This window comes from Eumetopias jubatus, unplaced genomic scaffold (assembly GCF_037043125.1).
Source record: "Eumetopias jubatus isolate StellerSeaLion01/CBP00866 unplaced genomic scaffold, mEumJub1_p1.0 scaffold_8, whole genome shotgun sequence".
Taxonomy (NCBI): domain Eukaryota; kingdom Metazoa; phylum Chordata; class Mammalia; order Carnivora; family Otariidae; genus Eumetopias; species Eumetopias jubatus.
In genome coordinates this window covers 91941558-91966572 of record NW_028274814.1, presented here as the reverse complement: position 1 = coordinate 91966572, position 25015 = coordinate 91941558, and the positions used below count along the sequence as shown (strand labels likewise).

The 25015-nt window shown below is 37.3% G+C and overlaps 1 protein-coding gene across 1 annotated transcript in view; it reads right to left on the bottom strand.

The window, feature by feature from the left end:
• The window catches only part of MSRB3 (methionine sulfoxide reductase B3), a 176716-nt gene that overhangs the window by 95194 nt on the left and 56507 nt on the right, over positions 1-25015 (bottom strand). Inside the window, exons 3-4 of the mRNA XM_028110817.2 lie at positions 19413-19521; positions 17699-17776 (exon numbers count right to left, since the gene is read on the bottom strand). Of these exons, the coding sequence (XP_027966618.2) occupies positions 17699-17776; positions 19413-19521 (187 nt within the window). The remainder of the gene's footprint in view (positions 1-17698; positions 17777-19412; positions 19522-25015) is intronic.

Here is a 25015-nt window from a genome sequence, read left to right as displayed (position 1 = left end):
TGAATTACTCAGACTGTGCCAGCAAATCATCTCAAAAGATTCATCACTAAACTGATGTGTCATATGTAAGTCAGTAAGTTTACACTCCATTACACCCCCAAGTAAAAATAATATGAAAGACAAACATTCAATATCAAAAAACCTTCCCACAAAGGGGGAGACCATGAAAAGAAGTTCACTAGAAAATGTGAACTTTCATTAAGTCAGTCAAAAGCATTTATGGAGTGTTCACTATGTGCAAAGCACTTGATTGAAGGAAGAAGTCTTATTTAAAGTAGCCATAATTCGGGGCGCCTGGGTGGCTCAGTCGTTAAGCGTCTGCCTTCGGCTCAGGTCATGATCCCAGGGTCCTGGGATCGAGCCCTGCATCGGGCTCCCGGCTCCACGGGAAGCCTGCTTCTCCCTCTCCCACTCCCCCACCCCCGCTTGTGTTCCCTCTCGCTGTGTCTCTCACCGTCAAATAAATAAAATCTTTAAAAAAAAATAAAATAAAATAGCCATAATTCAGCCCACAAAGCCCTTTATAGTTCAAAATCAACAGTTTGAACCTCAATAAGAAGCAAATCGGTAGCTGGTTCATACTGGAGGAGGCAGGTGTAATTTGGTCAATGCTGCTTGGTTTCTTAAGTTGAATGGGCCTTTGCAGTTTCTGTAAACTCCACTTCTGGGTGGTCTTCCAGAGCAATCTCAAAGAGTACCACAGAGGTACTGCAGTTAATTTATGCTTATGCGGACTATGAGTCATGCAACTGCCATTAACACTATATACTTAAGTGAGTACATAGAAGTAAAATGTGCAAATCTCCAGCAACATAAAGCCAACTTTCCTCAGAGCAGAAAAACTGCCACTAGGATGACCACTGAAAAACAAATCAAGGCACAAATAAACAAGTGTAGTTTGTTCTGAGCACAATGCAAGATAACAGAGATAATATATAAATAGCAGAAGGATTCATGGGTTATACCCAGCTATTCATGATTATTAAATATAGTAATGATATAACAAATCCATATCTGCTTTGACTTGAACGGACTCTCTTTTGTCTACTTGAAGGTGGTGTCGTGCAGTAAGATGTTTGAATGGTAGAAGCAACAGAGAGGCTAACCAGAGCTGCCATGTGCTGAAGTCCTACTCCACAGCAAGCAAGCACACTTTAACACTTGAACACAGACAAAACAATCTAGATAATCCAAAAAAAGTGAATATTTAACATTCGTCTCACAGATGGACAATTACTAACCTAAAAAAAATTCTTTTACCTATCTCCTAAAGGGAGAGAAATTAATCTTCTGGGTTGTTGGGTTTTTTTGTTTTGTTTTGTTTTTTTCTGTTTAAAGGGAGAGAGAGAGTGCACATGGGCCTGGGCGGGGGTGGGGGGGGAGGAGAAAGGTTGGCACAGAGGCAGAGGGAGAGAGAATCTTAAGCAGGCTCCACGTCCAGCTTGGAGCCCCACACGGGGACTCGATCTCACGATACTGAGATCACGACCTGAGCCGAAATCAAGAGTTGGATGCTTAACCAAATGGGCCAGGGTACTTGGTGGCTCACTGGGTTAAGCGGCTGCCTTCAGGTCAGGTCATGATCCCAGGATCCTGCTCAGTAGGAGTCTGCTTCTGCCCCTCCCTCCACTTGAGAGCACTCTCTTTCACTCTCTCTCAAATAATCTTAAAAACAAACAACTGAGCCACCCAGACACCCCTAATCTTCTGTTCTCAAATTTACTATAGTCTTTAAATCTCTTTCCCTTATTTCTAATACCTTAAATATAGCCTTCTTTATACCTTTCTTCAATTTATCAAAAACATAAAATAAAATTTTCCCTTGAGTTTGCTTTCCCTCCAGTAATAAGGGGTTAGCCTCACCATTCCTACCTTAACTACAATGATGTAACTACGATGCCTATGTTTTCTGGGATCATTGCAATTTCAAATATTTTACATTATCTCCACTTCAGCTCGTGGTTTGAAAACATGAGATGGTACCCTAAAATCTTCACACTCTTACTTTCACTACCAAATTCTACCAAAATTGTTCTCTCACAGTTGCCAAGTCCAATGGCTGGTTCTTATTCTTCTAAGTCTCTGCAGCATTTCCTAGCCTTGTTCATCCCTTCTGTGATTTCTAGACTTTGCTCTACATGGCACAGTGGCATTTCCTAATGTGTGTCATCAGTAACATCAGTTGCACAGAAGATTCCTAAAGTAAGATTCTGAGGTCAGACATTTCTGAAGATGCTATATAAAACATTCTACTTCCAGAGCTCTACAATGAACATTAGTGAATTGTGTATGCCTTGATTTTTATGATGAAGCAACCATTTGATTTATTTTAACTCCGTGTTTCCCAGAAAGCAAAGCAATCCTGTTTATTTACAGTCCACAGAACCCTCTTTTTTTCATGGAACACATATTAGCATGTCATGCAACTAACTGGTCTTTTGCAGGAGTATTATTCTTTTTTTTTTTTTCAGGAGTATTCTGATCAAATATTCACCAGAACATACTGTGGGGCATATTGATGCACCTGAAATTTTAGGTTAAAACCAGAAATCTGTCAGACTTCCAAAGTTGAATTAATCATCTTTTTTCCCAAGCCACATTTAAAACAGCAAATTAATCTTTAGTAACAGTTTTTTCACGAACCTCACACTCAGACGGTTCAGAAATCTTTAGTTCTTACTGTCTAGTGTTCATCATATGTAGTGTCTGTCTGTAGTTTTGTTCCCTCCCTTACGTGGCTGTTGGCATCACCCTCAGGCAAATCTTTCTTAAGGCTCATCTAAACTCATGGTAACCAACCATAAAAATTAGGGGAAAGCTTTTAAAAAAAACAAAAACAGATTCTGGGCTCCACCATAATCTTGCTAAATCAGAATTTGGAGTAGGGGAGAGGCTTAGAATTTGTGATTCTCATGGACAGCTAGAATTACAAACTGCTAAGGTAGACCACCAAGGCTCCATGCCTTTTCTCCTCTTGCTTAACTGAGCATTTCAGTTCCCTTCCAACATCTGTTCAAGTGACTTGGTTTTGAGATGCCTAACCATCAGTTTGCTCTTCCCTGAATGGGGTCCATTTTGTCTATAAGCCTTTTAAAGTGGGGCTCTTATACTGAACCACAGAGCACTCCAGATACAGGCTGGCCAATTTGTGAGAGAGTAGGACTATTGATTATCTATTGCCTCCTTGGGTTTATGTTGGACAAGTAAAATCAGTCTCCTCCCTATCCCACCTCCCAAAGCAAATCACTACTCACTGGCATCAACACCAGTCTGTAATAACCACTAGACAGTGATCACCCAGCAAACAGACAAACACAAACTTGCCAGAAGTTTCAAGTATTATTTACTAACTGATCTTCTGGTCTCTGTTCTAAATAAGTGGCATGCCTTCCCATTCTCTAATGAACTTTAGTTCTGAAAGCTGCCAATCCTTAAAGTGCTTTAGTATCAATGCTTCACATTTACAGTGTTTTTTCCACTTACAAAACATTCCAACACTACTTAATTAATCTTCTCAAAAGTTCTCCCGACACAGGTATTATTCTCATCTTGCAAATGAGGAAATTAAGGCTCAGAGAGGTTAAGTAGCTTATTTAAAGTCACGCACCGTAAGTAGGGAAAGTTGTGACTTTAACCTCACATCTTAATCATAGCTTGCTACACTTTAAAATCCAAGTATAATCACTTGGCCATCATCAGAAAATGAGCACCAATTAACACCAGAGTGCGATAGCTACCAGATGGTGGATTACTCAGCAAAAAGAATAATCAGCCAGAATACAGGGAGGTATTATAACATAATATAGGAGCTGAGGAGTGTTGCCTCTGGGGACAGCCAGACCTGAATTTGTGTCCTAGCTCCATCTCTTACTGCCAGTGTTACTTTGAGTCAATTGCACACCCTTTGTGAGCTTTGATTTTCTATTTAAGTTAGGAAGAACAAAGAAGATAATTTTCTTTAAAGTGCTTAGCGTAATGCGTGGTACGTGGTAAGCCCTCAATGGATGGTTGCTTTTTTTCTTTTTCCCTCATTCAAACATGACGAACAGTTTAAGAAAGCAAGTCTGTTTAAAACAAATACAAATCTTCTTAAATTGGTGTCCCATCCTTCACCAGTTACCTCCAGGTGTCTGGGAGTAAGACCATGTGAGGACCTATGGGAAGACAGATGGAAGATAGCCAGGGGGAGGGAGAAATCCTGAAATGGTGTTGGAAGCTGTAGGCCAAGAAAAGGTTAGTACATAGAAGGTTAGAGCAACGTTTAAGACCCACAGGCCCCCTGTCCTGGGATAGCATCATTATTACTTACAAGAGAAGGAAAAGAAAAATAGCAGCAGCAACTTAGAAGAGAAGGGCAGTGGGTAAAGTATCTACATGGGATGTGAGTAAATTATTACATGGACAGGATGGGTTTGGGCTCTCAAAGATAAATTGGGAATTACATTCTAGTTCATTCTTTCAAATTATCACTGGGAAAAGATAAATTTGGGGGTAGAAAGATGATGTTTTTAAAGTAAGTTGTGAAAATAAATTGATCAGGGGCGCCTGGCTGGCTCAGTCAGAGGAACGTGGGACTCTTGATCGCAGAGTCACGAGTTCAAGCCCCATGTTGGGTGTGGAGCCTACTTAAAATAAAAAAATTAATTAAAAAAATCTTTTTTAAATAAATAAATTGTTCAATATTTGTAACACACTGAGTAAAGGTAAAATAGTATTAAATATTTTTTTATTACCCAACAAAATACATGTTCATCTTTAAAACAAATAAAAAGGACAGACAAGAAAAAAAATTACCTCTAATCCAACCATCCAGAGATAACTACTGTTAACATTTGGTACATAACCTTCTACACTGCTTTATATTCATATATTGATAGAGATGTGTGGTTTTTTTTAAGATTTTATTTATTCATTTGAGACACAGAGATACAGAGAGAGAGATAGCATGAGCAGGGGGAGAGGCAGAAGCAGGCTCCCTGCTAAACCAGGAGCCCGATGTGGGGCTCGATCCCAGGACCCTGAGCCGAAGGCAGATGTTTAACCATCTGAGCCCCCCAGGCACCCCTAGAGATGTGTATTTTACAAATATCGAGTCATATGTAATTATTGTTTTATAAACTCTTAAGTTTGTTTTAAATTTCTTTCCAGACTAGTAAATATTCTTTTGCAGTATTATTTGAAATACCATATATATTTTCACTAGGTAGTTCATTTAGCTGAATATTCAAATTAATTTTTGTTATCACAAAGAAGAATGATTAAAGACATTATTGTAGCTTTATCTTAATGCATTAAAATGATTTTTAGAATAAATTACTAACAGTGTCTTTGCTAGATTAATGGCATGCAGAATTCTAAGACTTTCAACATAACTTATTCAGTTATTGTCCAGAAAGTTACTACCAATTCACACTCCACCCAGCAGGATTTTAAAGTGCTAATTTCCCAGACCCCAACCAACACTGAATTTGTTGAGATTGCAAGTGTTTACTAATTTGGTAGGTATAAAACTATCCCTCCTTTTACTTCATTTTTTTTTTTATTCTAAGAGGTGGAAGGTTTTATATCGCCTACTTATTTTACAATGTTTGTCTTTCTCAATTGATTTGAATATTAATCTTCTCTCTCTCACATGAGTTGCATATATTTTCTCCAGTTTGCCAGTTTTTTTTAAGTGTTTTTGAGCTATAGAACTGTAAAATATTTAGGTAGTCCTACCTAAAATATTTTTTTTCTTTTTAATTCCTCCTCGGGAATCTTGTTTAGAAAGGCTTACCTCACCCCAATGTTACACACATTTAGCTTTATATTTTCCCCTAGGACTTGTATGGTCTTATTGTTAATATTTTAAATTTTTATTTAACCCAGACTTTATTGGGGGCATAAGATACTGGGTTATAAAATACTGAGGGTGGGATCTAATTTTTTTTAAATATATAGCTGGTTGCTCCAACACCATTTATAGTATTTCATTGCTTTTACTGTGTACTTTTTATATCTAACACATTAACATCTCTGAAACCTAGATGTGTCTATGATCAATAAGTAGCATTGCACAATTTATATGGCAGGTTTCTTTCCTTAGTGTTACTTGAAGTAATAATAAATCCTTCAATCAATGGTTTCTTAGATTTGATGAAACACAGTATTTATCTCTGTTCTTATTTCACTGAGAGTTGTTTTTCTTTTTTAATTAAAGAATGTACTTTAAATTTTTATAAAACCTCTTTGGGCATAATTAAAATGATCGGTTTTCCCTAGATGTCCTAGGATTGAACTATTTGTACATTGCTGAAAAAAACTTTATCTTGCCATGGCATATTGCTCGTTCAATATGTTGCTACATTCCTTTTACTAATATTTTATTTAAAATCCTTACATCTATTTTCATAATTCAGATTGGGCTACATTTTTTTCCTTGGAATATCTTTATCAGGTCTTGGTTTTTGAGGTACTTTACATTTGTCAAAGAAGTTGGTAAGCTTTCATCTATTTTCTACGATTGACACAGTTTATAATAGCATAGGAATAGCGTTTTTTCCTTTTTCTGTAAAAGTCGAAGCTGGTTTGTGATAACTCTCAATTTCTTCTAGGGTTGCTGGTCAATCCAAGTATTACAACTCTCCTATACTCAAATTTTGTATCTCATTTGATTCTTAGAAAATTAAACTGAGATTCTTAATTTATTAGAATAGGATTATATACAGTATTCTCTTACATTAATTTTTTTTCATATTTTTGGTTTTATCCCATCCTCATTCCTAGTGTTTGCAACCTATTTTCTTTTCTTTGTTCCTTTCTTGATTAGACCTGACAGAAATGGTCAATTTTATTGGTCTTTTCAAAGATCAACCTCTTGGTTTTATTTAACAGTTCTACTTGTTTTTATTTTTTCAAGTTATCTGAGTGCTTTTAAGATCTTCTCCTTACTTTTGATTTTCAGCAGATTTTCTGCGATATGCCCAGATGTGGTTTTCTTCATATTCATCCTGTTTCAGATTTATGGCACTTTTGGAATCTGTGACTTGAGTTTTGTTTTGTTTTGTTTTTCTCAGTTTGGGAACATTCTTGGCTATTCTCTCTTCAAATACTGCTTCTCTCCCATTCCTTTTTTCTTCCCTTTCTGTGGCTGTAATATGTTCTTCCTAAAACTGTAATTCTTGTATTACCTTCTCAATAACTTTTCATTTTTTAAGCCCCCTAGCTTCAGTCTGAATATTTTCTACTGACCTGTTTTTCTGTTCACTAATCTTGTTTCTTCTATGTCCAACATGCTGTTAAATCCATCTCTTGTGTTTACATGTCAGTTATGGCATATTCAGCCCTTGAACTATTTCATTCTTTACAATAGATTCCAGTTCTCCGGCGAATTTCTCCATCTTGTCATCTATTTTCTTGAATATATTTATCAGGTATTTAAAAGTCTGTGTCTGATGATATAAATATCTGGATTTCTGGGCCATCTGTAGACCTGTTTCGTCAGTTTATTTCCCTTGGTCCTTTTCTTCGGTATACCTGGTAATTTTTGATGAATGCAGACATTGTGTATGAAACATTGGACACTGGATGATGTAATCTTCTTTTATAGATGGTTCATCCTATCTTCTGATAGGCAGTTAGAGTGTGGAGAGGAAAGGGAAGATTACCTTAGTCTAATCAGGGACTGAACTAACTTGAGTCTGGGTTGCAGCTTTTGATAAATTTAGTCTATCCTTGGTCTGCACTGATACATCAGCGTGCTGAAGCTCAAGAGAGGGTATTGCTAAAATTTCAGGAACGTAAAAGTCAGTTGCTAAGTACAGGCATTATTAAAAATAAATTATATAAACTTACAATTAAATAAATTATATTAAAAGCAAAGGTAATACTCCAAAACTTGCGACTTCTAAATTTTTTAACTAAATTTAACTATCTGTGTTATTAATATCTATTGTATGTTTATTGTAGAAAAACTATATAATAGTGTTACTACACAACTCTTCCCAGCTCCACATTCAGTGATGTCACATTTGTAGCTTGAAATATGATCCATGGTAGAAGTATTTGCACCACAGAAATCAGCAAACACTACAAATCAGAGCTTGATTTACTGTTTTGTTGGTTGCCAAGATCAGTTGTTCTCAAATGGAGGTGGATTTGCCCCCAGTGGGTATTTGATAATATCTGGAGAAATTTTTCTTTGTCAGCTTAGTAGGGTTGGGTGGGAGAGGTGGGGAATGGGAGGGACGTGTGCTACTGGCACCTAGTGAGTAGAGGTCAGGAATGCTACTAAACATCTTACAATTTATAAGGCAGCCCCCCACAACAAAGAATTATCCAGGCCAAATGCCAACAGTGCTGAGGTTGAAAAACCCTGGCCTGCTGGTATCTCTGCTTCTGAATGTCTGGCAAATTCCTGGAGGGAAAACCTAGGCACTTTATCCTAGTTTATTTTATTGTTTTTGTTCTGTTTCTAGTGTTTGGAGTTGACGATTTAGTTATTTTTAATCTTTCTTGTATTTAATAATAAAAAGGTTTGACTATGGGGGCGCCTGGGTGGCTCAGTCGGTTAAGCATCTGCTTTGGCTCAGGTCATGGTCCTGAGAATCACGGTGCTCTGGGATCCAACCCCATGTGGGGCTCCCTGCTCGGTGGGGAGTCTGCTTCTCCCTCTCCCTCTGCCTCTCCCCCACCCCTGCCCCGGCTTGTGCTCTCTCTCTCTCCCTCTCTTGCTCTCGCTCTCTTTCTCTCTCAAATAAATAAATAAAATCTTTTAAAAAAATGTTTGACTATGAACTTCTCTTTTGATACAGCTTTGGGTAGCTGACTCTATTTTGTGTCACTTTTTGCTCTTCTTAATGTTTCCTTATAGAAGTCCCACCTGTAGACATTTTCATCTGTCCCTTAGTTGGGACAGGTATGCCTTTGCAGTTGCAAGCAGTGCTATTGTTGAAATAAGCATCCAGTGGAAGTTCCATGAGCACTCTACAGAAAATGCTTTAGAAAGTGTGGTAAAAGATAATAATTAGAGTCTATAGAACCAGGTGCTTATTTCTACTTCCCCCATTCTAGTATCAACTTGAATCATTTGACTCTGCTATTATTCTTGACTTACTGGAACTAAACCATTTATCTAACAAACAGTGGAGTACCAAGGATATGCAAAGTCCTATGGCCCTGCACTGGGTGGAGATGGGGGTTACAAAAATCCCAAGTCATGACCTATTCTCTCAAGAAGTTTATAGACTTGTTAAGGAGAGACTTGCAAGTAACTAATGTATTTAAACTCTCAGTTACTCATCTAAGTCACATTATTTGGGGAATTTAGAATCTAGACTAAATTTGTTTTTAATTATTCAGCAGAAACTGAAAATATTTTGGATACAGATCACTAGGTCAAACTATATTATAAAACATGTGGTAAGGTTGGAATCAAAAGCAGACTATGCTGACTTACTTCTGAGAACTTCAGATTTGCACGCTGTTTATACTTTACCATGTAAATTTATTTAAAGCTGCACAGTTTTTGCAAACCTTACTTTATATGTGTATCTTTATATCTTGTATAGCATGTTTATGTAATTATCTCATTTGCTACAGTAATGCTATGAGTTAGAAAGGGTTGATGTTATTCTCTCCATTTTACAGATGAGAAAAGTGAGACAGAACATTTAAGGAACTTGCTTCTGGTTATCCAGTGAGTCCACACCGGAACTCCACAACTCTTTCCACTTGGTACTCTGGATGGCTTCTGTGCTTTTCTTTGATGATGTTATGTGATGGGTTACTTGTCCAGTGAAGACATGAATCTGAATGAAAATTTATGCAGGTCTCATTGAATCAGTGACCACGGTTTTGAAAGAATTATTCATTTACAGGAAGAATGGCCTTATGGCCTGCCTCAGAAGGACTTGCTAAAACTTGCACATTAATTTTCATAAGATGTCCTTAAGGAGTTTCAAAGTCTGTGAACTGTAATAATAAATATTCATTAATATTCTGATTCATATTTATATAAACAAGATAAATTTACATGAATCGTAGTTAAAACTCTGCCTATTATTTTCCCCGTTGAATCTAACTATGCATTCTAATTCACTGAGAAGGATCTAAGCCATTTCTGTCTACATTTGGAAAATTAACTAAAGAACGAGGATTGTGATTGAGGTAATCAAAGGCAAGATTGCTCTGCCCCCACTTTTCCACTCGAAAAACACAGATACATACGCACAACTCACTTGCAGCTATCCAGGAATTATGTGGAGGCGTTACTTCGATTCTTCTTTGTGTCAGAAACTGCAGTTGTAATACCTTTGCATATTGTTAAACTTTGAATCATGCCTTGCTGTCATTTTCTGGCTTCTCAAATGGAGTTCTCCTTTCCTTTATTTTATGCTATGCTTTTATGCTATTTATGCTTTTCTTTCTTTCCTTTTTTTTTTTTTTTCCTGGTGGTTTAATGAGCCAGGCACTAGCCATGTTTTGTTGCTCCCTATCTTTGCCAATAGGTCCAGGAAGTATTCTTCTTTCAATCTAACTGTGGTCTTGCCCTGAGCTTTCAGATGAGATGCAGACAGAAGAGTAACTCCCTCAGTTACAGATACTTTTCTTGTAAATCGCTGCATGTGGGGACAAGGGAAGAAGGGCCAATTGGATGAGGGAAGTCAATTTTATATTCTCTTCAAAATAATATAGGAGTTATGCAGGTATAATACCAGTTTAAGCCACTCCTCAGAAATCTAGTTCCTTTCAGAGCAGTCTCATTGTACTGGAAAGTTTACTTTGTTTAAGGATTTAGAATGAGGTGAAGGGCAATTCAAATCTTCTAAATTCAAGTTAAATGCACTTTGTTAAAGGTTAAGAAACATTTGCTGGAATTGTGAGCAATTTCCAGCTAGAGTTCCATAAAAAGAAAGCTTGATGTGAAATTCGTATTACTCTTCCCGGTAGAATTCCATAGTGAATTCTAAAGTAAAGGGTTGAGAAAATGGGATTTGAATAAAGAATAATAATGGAAAACTCCCTTCTCCCCCTCTTTTACATCTCCTCCACTCATAACAACAACAACACACACATACACACACACACACACACACACACACACACACAGGTGCATGCAGGGCGGACTCAGAACAAAGTTTCAGAAGGGAAAAAGTTTACATTGAAAGTCTCCTTTAATGGTAAGTGGAAAAGCATACATGGAGTAGCAGAGTTGAGTAAATTGTTTGTGGCACTGAACTGGAATTTCTTCAGTGAAAGGGCTTATGTTGTTAAAAAGAGTTGAAAAACGGCTTAAATTTTTTAGTAGCCTAGAATAAAATTGCACAGGAGGCTCATGTGAAATGTAGCATGTGTGGATAGTTCTGCAGCAGAGCTCCATTTGAAATGTAGCAACACAGCTGGAGCAGTGACTCATCGCACTCAGATCTGCTGTTAACAGACAGACCCTCGCTAAAAAAGCCTGTACTTTCTCACATTATAAGGAGTTGCTTAGGCTGTTGTGATAGTAGGATATGTTCCCAGAACTTGGTCAGGCCACTTGAATTTAACATTTGTTGAATATCTGCCACATACTAGGCCTTTTCCTTGCATTTAGTTCTTACACCTGTTTGGTTTTATTTTGCCCCTTTTCATAGGTGGCAAGTCTGAGGTCGCACATCTGCACTAATAGTCAGTTGATTTCCACCAGTTGCCTGCTCTGTTTGATGATAATGAAGATAAAAAGAAATTTCAAGATAGAAGGAAAAGACATTTAAGATAGCTCATGTCATTTGGCCTCAGTCTTCTCAGAAATATACAGAGAGAATTCAGAAAAAGTGGTGAACAATTGGAAAAGAAAATGTAATGGGGGGGGTCAATAAGTGAAAATAAAATGACCTTCCAGTTTCAATAACTAGAATCCTGCTCATGAATCCAGCTGCTGCCCTACCTCGCAGATGCTGAGCGGCCTAATGGCTTCCTGGAGGCTGTTATATCTTCCTGTAGGATTCCAAGGGACTTCCGTAAGGATAACCCTTCTGAAGCGGAGTCCTTACTAATGACCTGCCATGATGGAGCTATCTACCTTTGGTTCAGCACCCCCTAGATTAGAATGGTCTTCAATTTTCAACTTAACTACTACAACAAAGAACAGTTTTTTTTTAAAGAAGTGTGTGTGTGAGTGTGTGTGTGTGAGCGCTGTGCGCATGTGCATATATTCCAGTTATGCTGAGAAAAATAGCCAGACCAGAGTGACCAAAATAAAATATTAAATAAATTAAATTAATTAAAATTTTATTTTCTATAATTCTTTACCTTGCTTCTTGTCTAAAAGTTCAAGTGTTACTATTCTAAATCTATTTGTACACTGGTGTGTGATCTTCTCAAAGTACTTAACCTCTCTGTTTCTTTCATCTGTAAAATGTGTTGTTGTGAAGATTAAAAAACTTAATTTATATAAAGCACTTACAACCATGCTTGGCATATGGTAAGTGCTATGTAAATGTTAGCTCTTGTTTTATTATTATCATCATCATCATCATCATTATCATTCATGGCCCTGTATAAAATGAGCTATTAATTCAGTGAGAGGCCTGATAAGTTAATGCATGCAGAATAAAAACTATCCTATGTGGTTCTTCCAAGTCTTAAACAAAATTATTAAGAGCTGATTACACATGGATAATGTTGAAATTTATCAGCTAACAAGGAAAAAAAGTTCCCACTGAAGATGTCATCCTTATTCCCTTCTCTTTTCAGCTCCAGAAATCTATTTTGTGGGCTCCTGAGTGGCTCAGTCGGTCAAGCATTAGCCTTTGGCCCAGGTCATGATCCCAGGGTCCTGGGATTAAGCTCCAAATAGGTCTCCTTGCTCAGTGGGGAGTCTGCTTCTTCCTCTCCCGCTCCCCCTGCTTGTACACTCTCTCTCTCTCTCTCTCTTTCTGACAAATAAATAAATAAAATCTTAAAAAAAAAAAGAAATCTATCTTGTGCACTGTTATGGCTTACTTCCCATTTTCATCATGCTACTGACTTACTCAAAATTTCTCCATGATCTATCCCACAAAGTTCAGACATGAATCTAATCAACAAACAAATATTTAGCGATTATTTTTTCGGTTTTTGTTTGTTTTTTAGAGAGAGAGAGAGAGCACAAGGGCAGAGGGGAGGGGCCGAGGGAGAGGGAGAGAGAATCTTAAGCAGGCTCCATGCTCAGCACAGATCTCACCACCCTGAGATCATGACCTGAGCCAAAATCCAGAGTTGGACACTTAGCCAACCAAGCCACCCAGGTGCCCCACCACATGGAAGCATTTCTAACAGGCACATCCAGATAGACACTAGCATTATTTTTCCATATTTTATAAGTGTTTATTCTGTTCTTATCACTACAACAAAACTATAAGTACTTTAAGGGAAAATAGTTCATAAATTTATTTTATTTGTTCAACAACACCTGGTAAAGTGTTAGCCAAAGCAAAATATAAGTGGTCAAAAGTACATTCTGAATTACATTATTTCACCAGAGCCTTCTCTCGTTTACCTGATGTGCAATAAATTCATTTTATGAAATTTTATAAGTTCAAATAACCAGAGGAGAACATTCTTACCTCTGTCAGTTAATTTACTAACTGAAACTCAGTAGTACCATATGAGAAATAAACTAGGTTGGTAGAATTTGTGAATGTGAAGAAAATGTGAACCATGGAATAAATTACACATTTGGTTTATAAGCAGTCTGTGAATAAGGTTCTTGTACTTGGTAAGCAGTAAGAAAGCAGTATATTGTTGAAAGGGAATGTATTCAGGGTAGACTACAAGTTTGAAAATGAAATGAGAATAATTGAATGGCCTTTTTTTAAGGAAATGTTATGTATATAGATATCAGTCAAGTGAAAGAAGAGGATTATACACATAGGTGAATGCACGCACACACACACACAACACAATGAGTACTGGTAACAGACATAGCAGTTGGGAAACCACATTTTCATACTGCTAATGATTAGGCATTTTCAAATTCAGCACTTCTTTCTTACTTCATCTTATTTCTTATCTGTTTCCCTCCCACTATTATTTCTCATATTGTTACTCTATTTTGTCTTTTCTGCCTAATTTTCTTCCCTTATTCCCTGCTTTCAAACAAAAACCCCCTCACACTTTCTCACTCACACTCACACACACACAACTGTTCCCTGCATTTGTGTTCAAAGTGTGAAACCAACTATCTCAAGAAGGTAGCTCACAGTGATGCCATTCACTCAACTAGTGAGTGGCTTTCAAACTTTTGCTCATAAAACCTAAAAGAATTTTGGGGGGAATATATATATAATAAATATATAATAATATAATAAAAAATATATAAAATATTTATATACACACACACGCACACACACACACATACATACATACATTCTGGGCTTTTTGTCAATTTATTGCCTCCCCTCTCCTCTAGCCCTGTCTGCTTTGCTAAAATGGAGCTGGGACCTTTAAATATTTTTTTTTCTTCATCAGCTAATACGGTATTAAGCTTTGTCAGCAGAGGGCACAGGAGGAAAACTGGGGAAGAAAAAGGGGTCCCCTTCCTGGTTTCAGTATGCTGGCTCAACAGGCTTCTGCAGAGCTCGGAGCTTCTCCAGCAGCTGGCTTCTGCGGCGCCCCGAGCCGCTCTGCCCCTCGGCCCTTGCTCCGTGGGCCGCTTCTCCCGTGCCAGGCTGCCGCAGTATGAAAGGCGTCTCCAGCCCCGGCCTCCGCAGTGCACGCCGCCTCCCTGGTGACAGGCTCCTCCAGCACAAGCGGCCTCTCCGGGGCCAGCGGCTGCCTGCGGTGCCAGGAATCAGCAGCACCTGGCAGGATGCGGCTCCCCCCCGCCACCCCCGCCCCTCGTCCACTCCGGTACTTTTGTAGTGGAATGCCTATAGTGAGACACCTCCCTCTAAACAGCCTTCCCCAGCACCCAAGAGGGGAGATTTCCAGCAAATTCCAGAAGGTGCATTTCCAGAAAGTGGCCCAGGCATGGGTCACCGCAGTGACTTCTCTGCTGTTTAGTGAGGTACAGCCCCGCCCTCTCCAGCAAGACCCAGACCTCAGCCCCGGGGAGAGGATGGTGAGGGGAGGGGCACCAAGGGGGCGCTTTGTCCTGGGCTCTCTACCTCAGCCCTAGGGGTCATGATTGCTTCTTATATTTGCTATTTCTGTATTCTTCAGAATTTCTATTTACTCCCTTCTAGCCAATCCCTCATTACCACAATCGTCTGTTAAGGGTCGTAGTTCTTTAAATTATACTTTCCTGTTCAAATTACTGTGTGGTTTCTGTATCCAGATTGTGTGCTGACTGATACATACTCCCTTATATATTTTAAAGTAACCGCTAAAATTTCCTTTCAAAATTTAAATAATTGAAAAAAATTGAATTTTCTGGGGTTCTATAAATAGAGTACATGCTTAAAATATATTTTTGTCAAAACCTTGGAGCTATACATTTAGGTCATTTAATGAATGGAGAAGTCCACCCTAGAACCTCATTTGGGAAAAGTAGTCCTCTCTGTCATATCTATCAACCAAATGAAACTGTCAAAAAGAAAAAGACTTTCATTTTTAAAATTTAAATAAATATATGGATACATATCCTCATGACAACAGTCTTGCTTGAGGAGAGACCAGTAGAAAATGGATAGGCTGACAAGAGACAACAGATGGAAAGATGGATAAGCAGATAGCAGGCAGGTCGCCTGAGTCTTACCAAGACAAAATACTATTTCAATATTTTTTTACCGGTTCAATATTTTTCAATATTTTTTTTGGCCTTGCTTTCCTGGGTTTCCCCTTCAGAAGTAATGCATTCTTGAACTGTCATTTTGCTTGATGCCTTAGAGATTTTATCCCAGGACAATAAATCACAGTAAGATTTGGGATGAGTGAAAAGGTATGACATCTTCTGTAAACAGGATAATGATAGAGGAGATAGGAAGAAAGAGGGGAGCGACCACAGACTCTCAGACACATCAGTGTCAGGGAAGCATACATATAAAAGCTGAGGACCAGAAAACTGATTCCCTCAAAGCTGTCCATGCCCTGTGGCCCCTGTAAAGTCTTGGTGGACACCCAAGGTACAGTTTCTCCAGTCTGAAGACAGCAGCACCAGACCAATGAACGAATGCAATCTACAATAAAGGTTAAAGCATTTCCACCACTAAAATTGACAAGAAACCAAGGAAGGAAAAGCATACAATTTAAAAATGGGGGGAAAATAGAATAAAAATATTAAATCATATTCCTTAGAAACTTAGAAAATAAAAGCTTTCCCTATAAGAATGCTACAGGAAATTCACATAATATCACCTCAAATATGAAACTCCCCGAATCTCACCAGTACCTATGTTCAAACAAAGGTCTTGCTTTTCAGTATTTGTGACTCAAAATCTCACATGGGTTAAATCCTTCATTTACAGTGGTTCTGTTTCTTATTTAAAACAATAAGTTTTCCTTAGATCCATTACTTTTCTGAATCACATGATGGGGAAAGAGATGGAGAATCTTAAACAAAAGGCAAAGGGGATGTGGCCAATTTTTACCATTTGGGATATTAACAAGTTTAACATGGCTCAGCAACTATCTTAAATGTTATATCAACTATTATGACACAAGCTAAAGGTGTTGAAATATAAGGACGTGTGTTTTCTGAGAGGAAATGGGTGACAATTTGAAGGGCTGGTTTTTTTTTAACATGAAGAATAAATACATAAGAATTCAGAACAGATTCTCAACCAACACTAATGTGCAATAAGGTTTATGCAAGTTAAGAAAGGTTTTAAACTTCTAAAAAATGTCAAGGAAACTACGGTTTCCTGTTATTTCTGGAAAATCTGTAAATGCCAGTGTTTTAAAGGGGAAACATTTATGGAGAGATATTAAGTACGTTTTACATGCTACACGTATCAGATTCTTGTTTGTTCATTTCCCCTTAGAAATTTGTAATTCTGCTTCAAATAAATGACATTTACTCTCAATTAAGGCTTCTGTCTTTTCATTCCCCTAAATATGCATCCCCATGGGAAGTACAGGGCTTCCAGGATTTTTCTACACCTAGATAAATAAATTTTCGTAAAGATTTTCCTTTCCCGAATAAGATCCATAATGTACACTGTCTGAATTGACTATTTTGGTGAAAAAGTCTATATACTGCTTGTTTTATAGTAAACTATTGGGATCTTTAAAATAAAGATAATTTGTTTACATATGTATAACTATCAGTTATAATACCCACGTTACTTTCAGTACAGGTATTGCACTTCCTTGCAGAAATATGAATAATCAACTTGGTAGATATTATTCAATCCGAAGGATGCACATGAAGAACTTTTACTATGGCCCAATAAATAAATTTAGGGCCATCACTTGATAAAAGAAAAATCAATAAATATATTAACATTTCTATGCCCACCAAAATCTCTCTCATAGCTCTTCTAAGCACCATGGTTAATTATGATGAGCAAGTTAACGTCAGGTATTTCACAGATCCAAATAGTGCAAAGTCAGCCAGTCTACTGAACTGGTAATTTATCATGAAAGTCAATAATTACTTTTGTTTTGTGGAGAGAAAATAGAAATAATAGAAATAAAATTTAGTAGCATAAAGATTCTTTTTTTTAGTAGTATAAAGATTCTAATGTAAATGAGCAATAACTAGTTTGTTGCCATCTGTGATATTTCCATATCCCTTGGTCTTTAACATACTTACTTGAACAACGGAGTTCCACAAACAACACATTTATATATTCCAGGGTCTTTGTGATGTGTATATTCTCCTTCAAAGGCACTGATAAACAATAAACAACATTTAAAAAAATTAAAGTTAGTATTATTTCTTATAGAATGTATTTGCTGAAAATATATTTTTCTAATAAATCTTTCAAGGGCTTTTTGTTCTAAAAGGAGAACAGAACAAACATTTGGAAATCTGAACATTACTAATATATTTCAAATCTATATAATAAAATGTGCGTATAACTACTCCAAACTAGGGCAAGTTAAAAAAAAATAAATAAAAGATCAAGCCATCTAGTTATGTAATGCTTAGAAAAAAATTTTTGCTATTCAAAAAAAAAGAACCAAAATCCTTGTAATTCATATTTGCAGGGGGAAAAAAAAAACAAACCATTACTACACAAGATTTCTGCCTACTCTACAGTGTCCAAGAGTGTATACCCAAAAATGGAGAAGGGTCCAAGACTTCAAGCGGAAGGAGTCTTATTTTTGGGTTTGAAAAGGAATATTGCAGCTTTAAGGGAATATTTTTCTAAGTTAACAATCTTAAAGGCTAGGAGGTCATTCAGCTAATACAAATCAGCTGTGCTAGCCCAACAAAAAGTCTATGTGCTCTGCAGCTTGTTTTTATTATCCTTTCACCCTCTTTATGAGGTCCAATTTTTTTATAAACAGAATTTTTAAGAATGACCTAATCTCTAGTTGTTTGTGTGCATTAAATCATTTTGCTAGTCATGTACACAACGGACGGGTAGAGGTCCTCCTGGCCTGAAGCTGAAGCCCACCACTGGCTCACTGTGTGGTGAGAGTAGACGTCAGAGATTCACCATTTGGTAAATTCAGCAAACAGTATATACTGTGACAGGAAGAGAGTGTTGCCTATTAACAAGGCCCCCATGTGTGGTAAAGAACTCTTTCAGTTCATGAATGAAAACAAGAAGTTACATCATTAATAAATTTGGATCAGAGGTAAGTTACAGCCTTATGCCAGCCTCCATGGTATAAATTAAACAACAAAATGGTTGGACCTTGGCAGGTTACCTTTGAGCTGGAATCAGCTGAGAGAGACTTTATTCACTAAAAACGTCTTGGAAGTGAACAAACTCTTTTTTCAGGACTTAGGGCGAACTTCCAAGGACCAAAGCCATGTGAGGGCAGTTATTGAAAATTTTTGACATTCCAACCACAAATGAGCCAATAAATACTTTCTCCACATGTGCTTCAAAAAGAAATTGGAGTGGGGTAGAAAGGAACTAAATTATGCTACCTTCTTTTTGCAGCCAAAACGTCTATACTTACAATGGCCACCTTCAAAATTTCAGCATCCTGGCACAGTGCCATGTCCCTCATGGTTTTGCTTACTGTGATGTCTTCCCCAAAAATGTACCTAAATCGCTATTACTTCCACACATTTTGTAGTAAACTAAAAACAGGCCCTTAATAAAAGCCTTGTGACTTTACATAAGATAGTGTTCATTAAATGGGGGAAAGAATAAATAAAACTTAGTCTTAACCTAAACAATACCATTTTCAACCTTTTCAAGGATACTAATTTGTAGATTTTAGCAAATAAGTGTAGAATTCTTTAAATTAAATGGCAAGGGAAGGATTCAGAGCCGTGGGGGATGGGGGGGTGGGAAGGCAAAGAAAACTAGTTCTTAATGACTTTTTCTTACAGCCTCTCTTACCTTTCCGTCCCTTTCTCCTGAGTGACATGGTACTGCAGGGGTGTTAGCCGCTTCCTTAGTTCCTGCTGGGAAAAGACCACCTTACAGTTCTTTTTATCCCTACATGACCCTGGAAAGAGAGAGGATATGGGAGAAGGAGTCTTTTTAGTTTGAATCCTAAATACTTGCTTTGGCTGGCCGCCACCGCCCAGCTTCTGCAGTCACTTGTCAACCACTAGACCGGTCCTTGATGCACCAAACTTATCTGAACTGCAGCTGACTAGTTCTCTCAGTTTGAAGAGAATCTTTCTCAAGATTCAGGAGCTCCCACTGGAGCACTGACAAGGTGCCACAGCCAAAGATGCCAACATGGGATGGGAACAGCTCACTGAACATTCCCAAAGATGGCAGCACATCCTCTATGTTCTCCTAACACCAGGAAATCCTTTTCTTCAAAGAAACTCAAAAAGCATAACCCTGCTTATAAACATTTACACTGTATGTATATAAGATGATGGGCATATTATGCTAAATAATAATTCCCCATTCAATAATTTTGCAACTTAGCAGAATAGCTTGAAACCACCATTCCGTTTCTATTCTGGGCCATTTAAATGGCAGCCAATTTTTTTAAACCCTAAAAATGCATTTTTCCATAACTAGGAATTTGTCCTTCTCTGTGATTCTGTCAGCCACTTCACTACGTTCTGTAGAGTCCTTAAAAACAAAAGTCTTTAAAGACTGTATCTTACAATGTTAAACAGGCAGCAAGAAAGGCTTTAATAGACTCCAGAAGAAGGCTTTACACTAATGTCGATTCAATAAGTTCCAAAGAAAAGGTGAGAAAAATAGGGGGGGGGGGAGACAAAGAGAAGAAGTAAAGGGAATATGATTTTACTTAGACCTACAGTCTTCTTTTTGCAAAGTATATCTAGGAAGACTTCACTGATTAAGTGTATTCAAATGGAGAAATAATTTTAATGTGATTATAATACCAATGGCAGCTTTTATTTCAACCTATACAGACTGCAGTAAAATGTTCAGACAACACCTGTTGATACGTGCTATTTTATTTTAGCTACACAAATGATTGAAAAGAAATATAACTCCGAGACAGGGCAACCCTTACTCACTGCAATAAAATTGCCTTTTTTTTTTTTTTGCCACTCATCACAGTGGGAAAGGGGCCTGCAGTTGGCCCTAGGTGCAAAAATCTCTTACCATGTTTTGAAATTACTAAAAGAAAGCTTGCTTCATCCCCTGAATACTAAACTCAACTTCCTCTGAAATGAAAAGAACTGTGCTTAAAATAGAAATGCTCCCTACGTCTTTTACTGTTAAGTCACCTGATGTCACAGTATGTGAGGTCACTGAAATGAAACCAGGAAAAAAAATGACTAACCGGTTCCCGATTGTGGGATTGAAGAAGCATATCAGCTTCCAGGATCAGGGCCACCAAGACAGAGCGGCTGATTCTCGATGAGAAAATACAGAGGCAGGAAGATAGCTAACCAGAGCCAAACAGAAAAGTCGCACCTTGGTGCAGGCCTGTGGGTTGTCAAACAGCGCCTCTCCTGACCTTCCACAGAGCAGACTGGCATATCGCTGATGATGTGTGGGTCTCTCATCTCAGTGGAACCCATATTACACTAGGCTTTATCCAAACACCTACTACTTACACTTTTAATCTTTTCTGAGGGGCAGATGAGAAATGTTTGTCCTGTCAGAGCAAGGCTCTCCAGACAGAGCCTGAACGCAGAACTGCTCTTTGTTACCTCTCAGTTGACTGTCATAACCGAGTTCCTGCTCTCTCCACTGTAGACTTCTTAAAAGCTATCTTTTTGTTTTTATTTCTCTATTAGTTGGAAGGGTTGTATCTCTGCTGATTTTGCCCAAAAAGGTTCATTAATTGCCAATTTAACGTGACAAAATCTCTGAGTTAAAAGTATTCTTTCCCCTGGCATGGATAATTAAAATCTGTACAATTAGTATTAAACGATTCTGTGCAAAATATTTTTGTTGATATATGTTCATTCATACAAAAAGACCAATTGTGTTCCCAAAATTGAGAGAACTAAGCTACCCATCTGTATGTCATTTAGCACAAGAGAAGCAACTGCAGGTTTAAATTACACGGTATTGGGTTGCAATTTCCTAACATTGGATGCTTTTCTGCTTTTTTACCTTGAGTCATTTACTAAGGAGTGTTCATAAAAAGTAGCTTAAAGCACAGATGCTTGCAAATCGTTTAGGCAAAGATGTTTCTCTCTTTTTCATTCTCCCTCTCTCAAAAATCTCTCTTTTCTGAAGAAAGAGAATAAAATTGTTGGTCAGTATTGACGAACCACGTTAAGTATTTGTACAGAGAGAAAAGGTAAAATTGAAAACATCTGATTCAAGTAAATACGACAAACATAAAAGCTTTCCTGGTGAATGAAGGGTATTGAGGAGACTTTATTTCATAGATTAGAAATTACTTTTGATCTAAACAGTCTTAAAAACAGACTGTTTTTCCACCACGAACCATCTCATTAACTGTGCTACAGAGACCCCGTTTTCATGGCAAGCTTTGAAAGAGTGCTGTGCTCTTTTGTCAGACTCCGTCTTATCTGGGAGGGGGATAAAGATTTCAGTCCGGCTTTCTTTGTTTGTCTTTCAAGAACCACTAAAGCAGTATTCACACAAATTTTGTAGGAATGTGCCCTATGTCACAGCCTACAAATTATTTGGTTTTGGTGCACTTAAAGGTCATCTTCCAAATTAGCAAAATTTTCCTATATCCTGGCTTTTCAACCTTAAATATAAATATTGTTTCCTACCTCTAAGTGAGGCGCTTTTTTTTTCTTTAAGAAATGCTAGTGCTTATTGAAAGTTGTCGAACTTTGTACGTTTTTATTCTCTGATTATATCATGTTCTCAAAATAATTAGGCTTTTAAAGTGTACCTAATAGCAAAAGGAAGTATACGTAGACTAGAAACAACTATTGTGATTTTATATTAAACAACCCAATGAGCAGTTAGTCAGATTTTAATAAATTTCTTGCCACATAGTTTAATAATATACTTCCTGGACAATTGAAAGCTATACTATTACGTTAGCTCTTCTAGCGTCATAACCCAAAACTGACATATATAAACACAGAAAGGCTTCTCTTTTGTCTCTGATTTCCCTTCTCCCTCTCAGACTCACTTTTCTAAAGTTATATGGTGCCACCGTTAATTTTGAAGAAATAATTTCATTTTGAAATTCTAGAATAATTCACTGGATGGTTTCCCTTCACTATCTTCACTTAGGAACTGTAATTTTCTTATTACACAGGGTAATTTAACATTAGTATTATATGACATCTGTTCAATGACCTCTAAATTGGCTTAGAAGTATGTTAGGGAAAGATTTTTCCCTTTATTTAAATGTTTAATAGAGTGCTTCGAAGGCATGAGTGTGTGTGTGGATACGTGCAACCCAAAGTATGTTTGAGATAGTAATGCTGCCATCTTGGTATCTCATAACACCAGCCCCTACAGAGTAACTTTGGTATAGATAAGATCCATCTTGAACCCCATCCAAGAGTATTTATTTACTGAAATATGCCTAAAGTCTCTTTTTATATTGACGCTTGTTCCATTAGGCTTGCTGCCTCAAAGCCAGTATTATCTTGAAGCTCCAGTGGAAAGCTCTTGCTCTAAGTAGAAACAGACTTACAGCAAGAGTTCATGTTCCGGCTCTGCCTGCTTCCCAGTCATGTGACCTTAGGCAAGTCAGTCTCTCTGACCATGTACTGACACCCTCACAGGTCTGCTCGAAAGATCACAGCAAATCACAAAGATCTAAGTGATCTCAGCAAACATTGTCTGAATAAATGCACTATCACATTATCATTCTGATTACAGTAAATTCTGAAGTTAAAAGTGTAGTTTCAAAGGTAGCCAGGTTAACTATTTCAGTGTGCTGCAATATCATATTGGTAATCATTTTTCTATAATAATTCCCTTAGGGCACCATTTTTCTCACAAATTTTCTTTTAAAATGATTAAAATAAGAATTAAAAGAAAACTAAAATTTGAATATTTAACTATGTGCTAGGCACATTTCTAGGCATTTTTACATAACCATGTTTAATCCTCTCAATAATTCTAGGAGGTTGACATCATGCTCATTCTACAGATACAGAAACTGAGGCTCGGAGAGGTTGTACAATAACTTCCTAAGGACAAACAGTAAATAGATATATCAACTCAAACCCAGGGCTATCTGACTGTAAAGCCCATAGTCATTATATATTCTGTGAGGACAATTTATACTAGAGCTTTCTTCTTTCTTCTTAAATTATGCAATAACTTTTAGCTCAAGAACTATTGCTAACAACTTAAGATAATGAAGGAGAAGAGTAATAATCGCCACAGTACATCCAGAAAAATGAATACATTTGTCTGCTGGCCAATGTCTGTTTTCCCTGTGTTCATTCCTTCAACAGAGGGTCAGTGACAAGGTTCAAATGGGATTCGCACAAAGTCTATAAAACGTTGAAAGGCTTTTTAACTTCCTGTTAAGAAGTAAATCAGATCTGTTACCTAAGTCTTAGAACACTTTTAAGTCATAAATCTTACATTTCATTGTGAAAAATCAAAACAAAACAAGACCTAAAGATCCCGTAACTTTAGTTTTGGTTCTAGGATCAGAAAAAACTGAAACTATGAAATATTTTCCCAAGATAATAAATAAATAAAAGATGACAAGACCATCTTGTTTTGCTTTGAGTTTAGTGGGTTTAAACAGTAAAATTCATGTTGAAATGGCTTGCTACTATATTTCAAAGTGGTATGCTAGAATTTTCATTACCACTTTGAATTTTCAGTTGGTTATTAGTCTGTCATATTGGAAAGCTGAACACTATCCAGATATGATAGTGTTAGAAATTTCTAAATAACTGGGCATTTATAAAAGCCAAATCTAGTCCACTTTTAGAATAGCATGTAAAATGTATTCCATGAACCGTTTTTTCATATATGTTTGTTTGTTTTGCATTCCAGTAATTCAATAAAGGTTTGAAAAAAAAATGCCAAGCACGAGGAAGAAAAGCTTTCATGCCTGTAGAAGCATACCCAATTCTGATTTTTCTCTCAAAGTAGACCTACATAGGAAAAACATTCCCAAGATTAACATGCAATCAGATGTCATGACACTTTTGCCTCAATACTGTAGCTTCCATGAAACTAGGGTTGCAGGGCTTACTTACAGGACCATTGATCCAACATTTTTTTCTTACTGTTTTCTAAAGGCAACAAAAGTGTTGAAGGTTTACAGAGTGCCAGGTACTGTGCTAAGTGAAATATAGTCATTCATTCCTTCAAGTAATTATTGAGTACCTATTATATGCTGGCATTATTCTAAGTACTTAGGATATACAAGTAAAACAAAGATCCTGCTTTCATGGAGCTCCTCCGAAAGCAGCAGGGGTGGGGGAAGACAGAAAAAACACAATGAAAATAAGTAAATTAGGTAGCCTCTTAGAAGGTAACAAGTACACAGGAAGGAAAAAGGCAAAACTGAGCAGAGCAAAGAAGATTCGGAATGCTAGAAGTTAAGGGCTGTAACCTTAAATATGGTCAAAGTAGGGCTCACT